This window comes from Heloderma suspectum, chromosome 2 (genome assembly GCF_057233095.1).
Source record: "Heloderma suspectum isolate Gila_16-S chromosome 2, 16-S_ref, whole genome shotgun sequence".
In the NCBI taxonomy this organism is placed as follows: domain Eukaryota; kingdom Metazoa; phylum Chordata; class Lepidosauria; order Squamata; family Helodermatidae; genus Heloderma; species Heloderma suspectum.
Genome location: NC_139459.1, coordinates 322,238,143 through 322,251,420, shown reverse-complemented (window position 1 = coordinate 322,251,420; position 13,278 = coordinate 322,238,143). Strand labels below are relative to the sequence as shown.

General features: G+C 41.0%; 1 protein-coding gene across 3 annotated transcripts in view; it reads right to left on the bottom strand.

Moving 5' to 3' along the window:
- The window catches only part of SHQ1 (SHQ1, H/ACA ribonucleoprotein assembly factor), a 120,820-nt gene that overhangs the window by 73,815 nt on the left and 33,727 nt on the right, over nucleotides 1-13,278 (bottom strand). For all 3 annotated transcript variants that reach the window (XM_084840351.1, XM_084840352.1, XM_084840353.1), the window contains 3 exons: nucleotides 6,368-6,522; nucleotides 4,235-4,288; nucleotides 2,248-2,371 (listed from right to left, as the gene is read on the bottom strand). In XM_084840351.1, coding sequence (XP_084696477.1) covers nucleotides 2,248-2,371; nucleotides 4,235-4,288; nucleotides 6,368-6,522 — 333 coding nt within the window. The remainder of the gene's footprint in view (nucleotides 1-2,247; nucleotides 2,372-4,234; nucleotides 4,289-6,367; nucleotides 6,523-13,278) is intronic.

Below are 13,278 nucleotides of genomic sequence, written 5' to 3'. Positions count from 1 at the left end.
TATACTCCGTTATTAGGACTATTCTTCCACTTATTTAGTTCAATAATGTCTCATTAACTTCCCTCAAAGCATCTGGAAAACCATAATCATGCTCTGTGCTCTTGCTTTTTCTTCTGAAATAATACAAGTGGACGTGGTTAAGAACTCATTTTTGTCAACTATATGCTCAAGTGGAGCCTAAGTTATTTAAATTCCACCCACAACTCCAACAATCATCCAATTGAGCCAATCACATTTCACCTTACAATGGTTTCCTAGGTAACTTTACACAACTAAAGGAAAGCATTTGCCAATGTAGAAAGAAACTAACCCAGTTCCACACTGACTTTTCACAATGCTTAACCTTATTAGTGACTGGAGAAATGGGGCAACTCTAAGGGATGCAATGATACTGTCTTTCTACCTAGTTCATGCAATAGAAGGCTTTGCTCAATGGCTGCTACAGGTACACTAACAGTGCAATCCTATGCAAGTCTACTCAGAAGTAAGTCCCACTGAGTTTAATGAGGTTTACTCCCAAGGATGTATAGGATGTGTAGGACTGCAGCCTAAACCTTTCAACCCCCCACTGTCAGAAACTGATAGAGGCAAATGGTCCAAGTCCCTCTGATTCTGTGCATATTTATGCAGCCTTGTAGACAAGGCAAAAAAGGTTACTAGCATGGAAAGTTGGGGTTTTTTTTAAACCCATCTGCTAAGAGGCTACTATCTAGAAAACAACCTGCCTTCTACCAAGTGGGCAGGCAGAGGAAGGGCGGATTTTTCCACATTTCCGTGCTGGCCACACAGGCTCAAAAACCCCTACTACACTGCAGATAGTTGCTTGCCTTGCATGGTAAGACAGTGTCCTCTCCCAGCCTATACTTAGGAAACACTCAGAGCATCACACATCACATTTCAATTCACTTTGTGTCCCCCACTGTCTCAATGCCTGTTTTCATAAGTTTCCTGTATGCATTACCCCTTATCCTTCTGGAACTGCAGTCTTGGTTGGTGTTTTGCTGTAAACTAACAAGCCGTGCACCGTTATAACGTCTGAAAATATGACAACGTTTTCTAAAAAGTCAGGTGAGGAGGAAGACAGTGAAGGAACAGTGTTCTGGGAGCCTAAAGTATCTAAGTTTGTTTATAGAGAAATAAATCCGCAAAAGGTTAATAGGACTTATGGGCAAGGGAGCTTAAGATCATCCATCAAGATTCACCTTCACCTATTTGAACTTGGGACAGGATCTGCAGCTGCACCTTTAAGCCCCGACTCTACCCAGGCCAGGCACTGAAGTGAGCCTATTCACTCAGCTATCCTTATTCTGTGGGACAAATCCACCTGTAAGTACGGTTTCTCACACTATCCTAATGTTCAGCTTTATTGTTTAAAAGATCAAGATTCCTAGCTCACAAAATCAAAAGAAAGTTCTGAGAGCATGTGCACAGCACTGCAAGGATGAGAAGCAATGTAGGTCTCCCCTGGCAAGGGTGGGAGAGTTCAGCAGCAGGTATAGTTTTCTAGCAGTTGTCTGTCCCTGTTGACCACTCCAGAACATTTATTTCCCCCATACCACATCAGGTCCATATGTGTCCCCATGTCTTTGTCAAAGACATGGGGAGGGGGGCAGGACTGGTTTCATAGCTCAGCCTAAGCTGTGTATTTTAAATAAACCTGAGGAATGTCTGATCCTCACAAAACTCATTTATTCTTTTTCAGTGTGAAACTCAAAGCTCCGAGTGTCAGGATAGAATACTTTGTCCTGCAATACTTCAGCTCTACTCTCTTACAAACACAATTCATTCTCCCCAAATTACCCAAGTCTGTCTGTCTGTCTGAATTAATTAATTAATTACATTTATATCCCACCTTTTTTCCTCTTCGAGGAACCCAAGGTGGCGTACATAATCCTCCTCCTCCTCCATTTTATCCTCACAAAAACAAGCCTGTGAGGTGGGTTGGGCTGAGAGTCTGTGACTGGCCCAAAGTCACCCAGTAGCTTCCATGGCCGAATGGGAACTAGAACCCAGATCTCCTGGCTCCCAGTCCAACACTCTAGCCACTACACCACACTAGCTCTCACTATGGTACCAAAAGTCTCTAGGTCTGCTAGGTCTGGAGAAGTATAGTATCATCATCTAAAATTATGCTCTTGTAAACAAATGTATTCACCATAAACAAATACCCAATCCCTTTGAAGCAGCCAGACTATGAAGACAGCATGCATGCAGTTCAAACCACATAACAAAACTTAAATATTTTACCTAGTTGTAGTATCATACTTGTGTCACTTAAAGCCTGGGTCACTAAACTGAAGTGTCTGTAGAGCGGATAGCATAGAACTCTTCTTCCAAAGGATATCAGGACTTCCGAAATGCTAGTAAAACTCTGTGTGGAACATTTTTTTTAAAGAATATGGTTATAAAAGAGAATGTCCATTTCAACAGTAGGTAAGAAAGACTAAAGCTAAAAAATTGCCTGGAGAATTCCAATTCTGTTCCACATTGGGGTAAAATATAATAGTAATGCTTTATCAGATATGCCTATGGATTTAACATACAGTCAGGGCCAGAAATATTGGAACAAGGATAACTGTTTTGGCAGTTGGCCTCCTTACACCACCACATCGAAGTTGAAAGGAAACACACCCAGATGGGAGTGAAGTCAGGACTTTCAGCTGTAATTCAAGCAGTTTGACAAAAGTGGGGCACTAACCATTCAGGAAGAACAGCCAGTGGCATACACACACACCCGTCATTGGTGGCTCATAAGTAATGGAACAAACCAACATCATTTCAAACTTAAGGATCGCCTTCAATACCTGGATGAAAATCCTTTGCAGTCAAGGACAGCCTGAAGTCTGGAACCCATGCACATGCCCAAATGCTGAGTTTCCGCCCTCGAGATGCTTTGCCAGGCCTTTACTGCAGCTGCCTTCAGCTGCTGCTTGTTTGTGGGTCTTTCTGCCTCCAGTCCTGTCTTCAGGAAGTGAAAAGCATGCTCTATTGGGTGGAGATCAGGTGACTGACTTGGCCATTGAAGAACATCCCACTTCTTTGCCTGGAGAAACTCTTGGGTAGCTTTTGCTGTATGTTTTGGCTCATTATCCATCTGCATTATGAAGCGGCGTCCTATCAGTTTGGCAGCATTTGGCTGAATCTGAGCAGAAAGTATAGCCCTATACACTTCAGAATTCATCCTGCTGCTTTGATCAGCAGTCAGGTCATCAAGAAACACCAGTGACCTGGTTCCATTGGCAGCCATACATGCCCATGCCATAACACTGCCTCCACCATGTTTGACAGATGATGTGTTATGCTTTGGATCATGAGCTATGCTTTGGATCATGAGCTGTTCCTTTCCTTCTCCATACTTTTCTCTTCCCATCATTCTGGTACAAGTTCATCTTGGTTTCATCAGTCCAAAGAATCTTATTCCAGAACTGGGCAGGCATTTTTAGGTTTTTGCTGGCAAAGGCTAATCTGGCCTGTCTTTTCTTGAGCGTTACCAGTGGTTTGCACCTTGTTGTACATTCATAAAGCCATCTCTTGACTCTAGATGTTGACAATGGAATGCCTACCTCCGCAAGAGCGTTCTTGACTGGCCAGATGTTGTGAAAGGGTTCCTCTTTACCATGAGCAGAATTCTGTGGTCATCCACTTTAGTTGTCTTCCATGGTCTTCCAGGCCTTTTGCTGTTGCTGAGCTTACCAGTTAATTCCTTCTTTTTCAGGATGTTCCAAACTGTTGTATTGGCCACTCCCGATGTTTTTGCTATCTCTCTGATGCGTTTATTTTGTTTCCTCAGCCTAACGATGGCCTCCTTCGCTCGCATGGACACCTCTTTGGACCTCATGTTGGGGGTTCCAGTGAACAGCTACCAAATGCAAATGTAACACTCAGAACCACCTCCAGGCCTTCTATCTGCTTGATTGGTCATGGGGTACCAGAAAACAGGCTACACCTGGCCATGCAGCTGTTTGTCAGCCATTGTTCCATTACTTATGAGCCACCAACAATGGGGGTATGTGTATGCCACTGGCTGTCCTTCCTGAATGGTTAGTGCCCCACTTTTGTCAAACCCCTTAAATTACAGCTGAAAGTCCTGACTTTGCTCCCATCTGGGTGTGTTTCCTTTCAACTTCAATGTGGTGGTGTACAGAGGCCAACTGCCAAAACAGTTATCCTTGTTCCAATATTTCTGGCCCTGACTGTATATTGTCCTACAAATACAGTTATACATTTATCTTACCTCCAGCCAGCAAAAAGTTGAACTCAGTTTTCGTATATTCCATGGTGACTCAACCTTGTTTATTAAAAAAAAAACAGAGGGTGGGGGGAGAGATTAGATTAGAACATAACACTGTGTTTATTAAAAAATAGAGACTATTCTCATAGAAGTGAATGAAAACTGCAAGGTATGCTACGTTGACTCATTAAAGCCTGAAATATAATGATGAATAACTAGAAATTATATTGAACATATTGCCTAGCCACTGTACCCCATACTGTAGAACTGGCCAAGAACAAACACTCTGAAGAAAAAAAATAAGATATTGTTTGTCTAGTAAATAATTTCAAGGCTAGAAAACCCTTGGTGTCCCTAAAATTTGCTGACACAAAACAACTTCGATTCCTTCTCCACCCCATCCCACACCTTCAGAACAACTGTCTCATTCTTTAAAGGTTGAAATATTCATCTAATTGTTTGTTCCCTTCTATATCTTGTGTGTGTGTGTGTGTGTGTGTGTGTGTGTGTGTATATAACTTATTTTCAGGGAGCAAAAACCCAACTCAGCCAAATAATGGAGAAAAAACTGAAGGGAATACTTTGAAGGTACTAATACGTAGGGTAGATAGAAGGTGCAGAAACCGACTTATACAATAAGAGTCCAATTCAGCAAGCATAACTCAAAGCTAGCATGTTAGATGCTGGGAAAGACTGAAGGCAAAAGGAGAAGGGAATGACAGAGGATGAGATGGCTAGATAGCATCACCGATGCAATGAATATGAACTTGGGCACACTCCGGGAGAGAGCGCAGGACAGGAAGGCCTGGCGTGCTATGGTCACGAAGAGTCGGACACGAAGAGTAGGACACGACTGGGGTCACGAAGAGTCGGACACGACTGAACGACTGAACAAAAGCATGTTAGATAGCCTGAGCAATACAAAAGCAGATATAGTATGCCAGCTTTATTCTGTGGGACAATATGGTTACGGAACTCTGATCGGAGATAAGCCTTATAATGAGTTAGTGCGATAGCGCACCTGAGTCAGTACTGTTTGCTGAACCTATGTTATTTACCCATTTCTGGTTCTTTATTTTAGCTTGCCCTCTACACGCCATACACCAGCTGTCCTGCACCTGGTGTCCTCCAGATGTGTTGGACTGCACCTCCCATAATTCCCAGTCAGCATCATGATGCTGGCTGGGAATTTTGGGAGATGCAGTCCAACACATCTGGAGGGCACCAGGTGAGGGAAGGCTGTCATAAACTTTTCCCATAAGCTTGCTGTCCACCTTGATTTCCTGTTCCTAGTGTTACCAGTTTCCTTACATCCACTTTCCCAGACTCAGTTCCAATTTACCTCCAATATGGACCTTAAACCTTAATCTACCCAAACTTACATCCATAGCCCTCCAGCTCCAAGGATCTTATGTCAGGTAGTACACAACAGGAGTCCACAAGCACAAATATAAGATGTCCGTGTTGTTCTTAACAAAACTCAGAACAATTCATCTAAGACAGCCTACAGAAGACCTTGCACTTCTAACTATGAGAACCACAAATAAGCACATACAAATAAGTATTTCTATTTCTCAACTGATAAGCATTATTTCAAACAAAAAGAATAATCATTTATGCATCTATATGTATAAAATGAAGCGCCCTGGAAAACATCCAAAAGTACAACAAAAGCTAATAACCAACATATGGACCATCAATATCTCAGCTGTTACCTGTAAAATCATTGTAGTTCCTTTCTAGTTCACATTTCCAGCACACCTTCCTCTCCCCTCCCTGCCCCCTTTTTCTTCTGCTGCTAAACACAACTCAGCATAGCTGTTGGACCAGCATTCTAAAAGCAGCAACACCCCCCCCACACACAGAACTGTTAATTTCAAACTAACTTAGAGTGCAATCCTATGCAAGTTTAGACAGAAAAAGTCTTGCAACTCCCGGCATATCCCAGTCTAAACATGCGTAGGATTGTGCCCTTAGTGACAGAATGTTCTGATTTTGTGCTTTGCCGCTGGAAACAGAGTCCACTTTGAAAGCCATGCCTCCCAGATGACAGACTAATTCCTTGTAGCCATACTGTTGGAGCCACTTAACTAAAGCTGCGTACAGGGAAGAGGGGCAGGGGGAGAGAAAACTCACATTCTTTTCTCCTTCAGTGGCATAGACTTCATAGCAATATGCCAGAAGTATATCAACTAAGCTCAGATATACTCGATGACAGGTTCTTTTATCAAGCAGGAAAGTTTTGTTAGTGAATTTTCTTAACTGTTCTTTCTCATCTTCTGTAAAGGAAACTAAAAACAAAAAGGTTATTTTAACACACCATAGCCATAGTCACACTAAACGCTGCATACCTTAAATTAACAAAGGTGGTATTGATGAAACCCTTTTTTCAAGTCCTTAGAACTCCTCCTGTGTTAAGTTAGCTTCTGCTGCACCTCCTAACTTGTTTCCATTCAGAATATTAATTTCCTTATGACTTACTATGAACTTGCACCACACACTGAGAGACAACCTATAACTATTCCAATGTTCCTGTAGGAAGTAAGGCACTCATTTCTGTTCAGCAGCAAGGAAAGTGTTAAACTTATGCCATCGTTTGCCCCAGACCAAGTAAAGTAGAGGTGCATTATATACAAAGCATATCTGAGTACACTAGAGATCAGCAAGTAAGATTTGCAGGCAATTCCATAAGGCAGGAGCTTTGATGGATTATTAATGCAATTGTTTTGGTTTTAAAGAAATCCCTTCAAGACTTATCCCACTCTCATTGACAGAGATATTTGCAGTTAATTATTTTGAAATCTAGATTGAATAAAGATTGTTCCTTTTAAGTAGATAATGTAAGTGCAGTTATATTTCTTTGAATGTAAATTGTTTGAATAGTTGTCTGAAGCGTAAAAAAAAAAAAGTCCATTGTTTGAAAGAAGACCAAGCTCAGATTCTGCTTCCTTTCCCCCCTTTTTTAAAAACATATATATGAACACCGTATCAATGATCTTAATACGGAAACTGGAAAAGTATGTGCAGCTTGTGCCAATGCTAAAACCAAAAGGTGTAGCAATAATTACACTGAAGGTCATTTTAACTTGTTGGAGATAAAAGATGTTAATGGAAGGTATCTAGCAGGGGAAAACATTACTTTGGTATGTGTATATGTACTGAATCATGCATCAGGAAAAGCCTGTACAAATGTATTTAACATACAGACTGCTGAAGGAGAGGTTTTTATATCTGGTGATTTCAATGGAGTATGTCACACTAATAATGATCAAGTTTCTGCATTGAAAAAACAATCTGCAAATATTCTTCCCTGAAGTTAGGTGTATGTATATGTGTTTTAAGGGGTAGACTTGTGGCATTTAATTCCAACATCACTGGAACATATTTCCACTTGTGCGAAAAGACTTTCTCCTCCTCTTCTCCTTTCCCTTGCATCCCTCCCCATGCTCTTCCAGGAACAGCTCCAAAGGGTTCCCCAACCCTCCAGAGCAGATTTTGAGGGCGTGCAGAGGGGTGCAGGAGGAAGGGGCAATTGCTCCCTTTCCGCTGTTGGAAGCTGTTCCATCAGCAGGATGAGCAAAATGGATTCCACAATTCTATGCTTCTCCTCAGCATATAATTTCAATTTGATCCTACATCTAAAATTCTTTCAAAGATTAATAATGCTGAGTTAGTATATTTGGGTCCATCAGACCATGTCCAATGAAATGTGAATGGTAGGTACAAGCAGTACAGATTTCTTCTCAATGGAAATTATATACACTTAATATAACAGAAACAGAAAGTGAGAAAGGTGGTTTTTTAAAACTGTTAAATCAGGCAATCTGGTGCCCTCCAGATGTTTTGGACTACAACTCCCATGAGTCCCAGTGAGCATAGGATTCCAAGAGTTGTCATCTAAAACATCTGTGGAGAGCTCCAAGTTGCCTACTCCTGCTCTAAATGTATTCAGATGTCATTGCGTACAAAATTGTGTGGGATGTAAATCCACTATGAGTGATATTTATCTAGAACTCCTCACAAGAAGCTATCCAATGGCTTGGATTCAGAGATAGAACAGAACTCCACTTGTGCAATGGGGATTTCCTCACTCCTCACTCACCATTATAGCCTTCTGGACTCCACCCACCCACAAAAACACTCCTGAGGGCCAAGGGACCCATTGAAACGCTATGTAACAGGGCATTAGGGGGCTGAAGACTTTGGAAATTGGGAGACTTTGGCAAAACTGCCTTGCACAAGTACAAGTGCCTTTCTACTCACACAAGACATCTCAGGATCCAAGGCAACAAAAGTGTGACTTTTAAAAAATCATACATTAGAATTCCTAGATAAGATTACACAACACTCAATTAAAAACAGAATTAGAAACCATTAGAGCACAACTAAACTAGCCAAAGAAGCTAGTAAGACACAGGTGGAGAACCATTTTTCAACCCAAGGGCCACGTTCCCTCATGGGAAACCGTGAAGAGGCAGTGTGCCGGTGGCAAGCAGAGCCAAAGCCACATGCACACCCCCTCCCTCCCACACACACACAATCCATACTCACTTCCATTCACACAAATCAATACACATACACCTATCCACACAGAGAGCAGAGAAAATAACCCCCAAAGCAAAGAGAATTGGAGAGAGAGGGAGCAGAAGCAGAGGGGGAAAAAAGCCCAAATACAGACATGGCAAGTTCTCCAGCTCTCCATGTCTGCCTCTCTGTATTTGGGCTTTTCCCTCCACTTCGCTTAGCTCTTTCTCTCAAACTCTCCATGTCCTAGGAGTCCTTACTATTCAAAATCACCGGAGAAAAAAAGTAACAAGGCAGGAGGAAGTGGAGGCGCTTGGAATAGTTGCAAGTCAGAGAAGGGGGTGAGGCTGACAGAGAGGTAGCTGTGGGCCATATTGGAAGGCTCCATGGGCTGAATTAGGATAATTAAAACCCAATAGATCGCTGGGACGTGATGGGTTTCAAGCAGCATTTAATAAGCATTGTATAGATGTTTTAACATCATTTTTGTGTTAGTACTCATAAGATACCTACAGTATGAAATGAGGCAAAAGTGGTCTTAGGGTGCAATCCTATGCATGTTTAGACAGAAGAAGTTCTACAACTCCCAGCATTCCTCAGCCAGCCATTCCTCAGCCAGCCATTCCTCAGCCAGTTGTAGGGCTTCTTTTAGTCAAGGGCCAAATTGAATTTTGGAGAAGCTCTTGCAGGCTGCATTTCAGTGGTATGTGAGGTGAAGGCAAAAAGAGTGGGGCCAAAAATGCTCAAAAACTAGACAGAAAAAACAGTATTTTCTAGTGTAAACCTCTTAAATTACTGGAAGTAAGCCTTAGGGGAGGCATTTCAACCTTTTAGAATGAGGAACAAACTGCACAAAAGCCAGGAAACCACCAAACAATTGGTGGTTGGGGGGGAATGGGATGTGGCCATCTGGAGAACCCTGGTGGGCCAGATTTATCCCCTGGGCCTGAGGTTCTCCACCCCTGATCTAAGAGGTCCAAAACAATCAGTGCATCACGTGTTACAACTAACTGAACAATGTAAATTAAGTGTATGGGTTCAAATTAAATCCAGCAAAGGCAGTACTGGTGGAGATCTATGTTAAAGATGAAGATAAAAAATTGCACATCAACATAACTTCTAGTGGATGAATATGGCTATATAATATTTATGAATTTTATTAACAGGAGATTTTACAAAAGTATTGCATTCAAAATAAATCCCACAGTGGGAAAATATAAACAAAATATTACAAGATGGCAACATTTAAATTTGTCTTGGTTTGGTAGGATGGCACTAAAATGAATTTACTTCCTAGATTTTTGTATATTAGAAAATGTACCAATTACATCCCCCTTGAAAGTTCTTTTTTCCAGGCAGAGATTGATAACTAAATTTATTTGGCTGCCAATAAACATCAAGTATCATCCGTTATTTTCCGAAACTCAAGGCAATATTCTTTGTTTAAACATACTGAATTATCATCAAGCTATGAAGCTGAAAGATTTTTTGAGTGGTATTGTTCTGGTACTTCCAGTCAGTGATATATTTTAGAAAAAAATAGCTGCAAATTACTCTTTTTCTGAATTATCTTAAAATAAAATAACAAAACATGTTATCACAGCAATGCAGTAGGTTTGGGGTGCCATGAGAAATGATCTATGCCCATCTACATCACCGTTAACCTCTTATTCATAATGGAAGTTTTTCTGTTGTTAATACCAGTTTCTATGTGAACTGTTCAATACTGGGATATTCAGGAAAAATTCACAGATTGATATGAGTTAAAAATGCAACTGGAATTGTTTCAATTTTTACAAACAAATCATTTTAATGCCATAATTACGAACAGTTCCTTTAGAAGTCAACTTGCACTGTTTGGAAAAATAAACATGCAAAGTCTTACAAAGTTGCTGTCAAAAATGTTTCATATAATGTTTGACAAAGATCTATTGAATACGATATTAAATCTCTTTGGGAAAAATGAAAGGTGCAACAATTAGCAAAAAAAGGCATTCATTTCCCCATCCATTTTAGAGGATACTGAACAACTTAGGGAACAATCCTAAGCATGTTTAGACAGAAAAAAATGTCCTACAACTCCCAGCACTCCCCAGCCAGATGGGAGTTGTGGGACTTTTTTTGTCTAAACATGCGCAGAATTGTGCACTTAATGACCAAGGTACTTATTTGTTATTTAATTTATTTATACAGACATACCAAGAATTCTACTTTGTTTCCCCCTCTAACAAAGGCACTCAAACTGGCTAAAAAATCCAGCTGTACTAAGATGGATGTTTAGTCTGATCCAGCATGGCTCTTTTTATGTTCTTAATAGCCAAGCTGGGCATTTACACATACACATACACACGTGATGTGCAGTGGAACCTCACCTCCTAAGAGGAGCACATCTGTTCAAGGTTCCAGCCACACGGCCACATCCTTCTCAAGCAGGCCATTCCACCCCCACACACACCAGTTTTCCATTTGACTTTTTCAACTGAGAGTCAGTATTCGGCAGCTACTGAGCATGGTCAGACCTCATTGGCCTGTTCTTTGGATTTTCTGCCCCATAGGTTTAAAAAAAAAAAAAAAAGTTGTACTTCTGGAAACCTCAGAGTTCTCCCAAGCATGCTGATAACTCCCTCTCTTGTTTCTCAGAGGCCCTATTTTAGCTCCAATCCTTTTTGCGCTCAGTATCGGAGTTTGCTAATAGAAAGAGTAAGAATACTATATATGAGTGGCTATGCTTCCTCAGGACAAGCAATGATATTGAACCAAAGCCAATTGTCATGAATGCAGTCACTAATCCTACTTCTTCTACCACCCCGCTATTTATACTGGATAAAGCTGGTTATATGAATGCCTCTGGCATAAAGAACAAGGTACTCTATGTGCTCTAGGAAAAGCAAGTATCACTAATCTTTATGATGTAGAGTTGGGGCGGTCAGGGAACCATACTGCAGGAGTGGTCTTCCAATTTGTATCTTCCAGATCTCCACCTCTGTCACAATGCACCCGTACGACCTCGAGTGGACTGAACCATTGTGGCAGTCATGACTTTTAGACCCCTTGTGAAATTCCTCTGCCTATTGCTGCTGTAAAATACATTATAATGTCTGGGATGCAAGACACTAACCATTTCATTGAATTCAAGGACCTAATAAATAAAAGTGAGACTTGTGAATATTTTATTTGGGCACTTAGAAACCCAAGGAAAGACTAGGCCTTTTAAAAAATTAAGTATCATTTTACTTCTCCTATTAAAGGAAATTGGAAACTGATCGCTAGTAAGCAAGATGGATTACTAGAGACAAAATAAATTACCTCAGAGCATGTAAATGATATATTAAATGCACATGGCTGCCTAAGCTTTGAAGACTGCTTTTCGTCTAAAACAGAGCTTCAGAATTCTACGCTGTGAAACCAAATAAAAATGAATTCTTAATGAAACCAAACATGACTTAAAAAAAAAAAACGTGAACCCTTTTCATTTGGAGCCTGTAGGAGCGAGGGTACCGGGTAGATCTGAGAAGCAGCACACAGCTCCTTTGCTAAGTCCATTGCTCCCTAACCCATGGGAAAGGCTACCTAATTAGTCAGGCTTATGCAACTAGTGTTTAATTCACTTCACACAATGGAACCATGAAGGAAAAATTGGGACTGTCAGCCAAAGGAATGAAGTGCCCTCTACTGGTGGGATACTTGGTCACAAAGCCAATAATGATGGTGCCTGCACCATATGAATATTTCTGCCAGCTTTCTGGGAGAAATTTCTTTTCAGCAGCCTGGTGTAGAGCAGAGAGAAACAGAGTGGAAGGAGATAAAATGGCTTAAAAGCAAATGGATGCATAACACAAAAGCTAAAACAGCACAGGTGAGATTGGCAGCCCAAACATGCCCTGTCCAAAAGCTTTGAAATATCTAGTATAAAATTGTTTGAAACAGGAAAAATCAAGCAAACAAAACCAGTTAATACGAAGAATGAGTTCTAGCTCTCCAAGCCCTTTCTAAATAAGTCTCTACTTCCTTCTAAATAACGCCTCATCAGAAAAAATCATTTAAAAATTAAAGATTGCTATTTATTTTACTTTTGAGGCTAATTTATAAGAAACTCAGTGCTTTAAATAATCTAATCTACATGGTCTAATGGTTTCAACTGGAAATGTAATCCAGACTGGACTACTGTAACAGCTGGGTTACACAGTGTACTCAAAATGCTGCCACCAGGGTGCACACTAGAACCGGCAGGATAGAGTGTAACATTGCTTGAGCTGGTTACGGTTTTGTTTTCAGTCCCAAGCTGAGGTGCTGGTTTCTACCTTGAAAACCCCAAACATCCTGGGACCTGGCTATGCAAGCTACCTGCTGGATCAAGTCCAGCCTCCTGTTGCCCACAGTGGTGAGTCAAATACCTCCTGGAAGCCTATAAGCAGAGCACTATGGCAATAGCCTATTCCCACTGTTACTGTGGTGCTGGAGGAAAATTCTGAGAGTGCCTTGGACTGCAAGAAGATCAAACCAGTCCATACTCCAGGAAATAA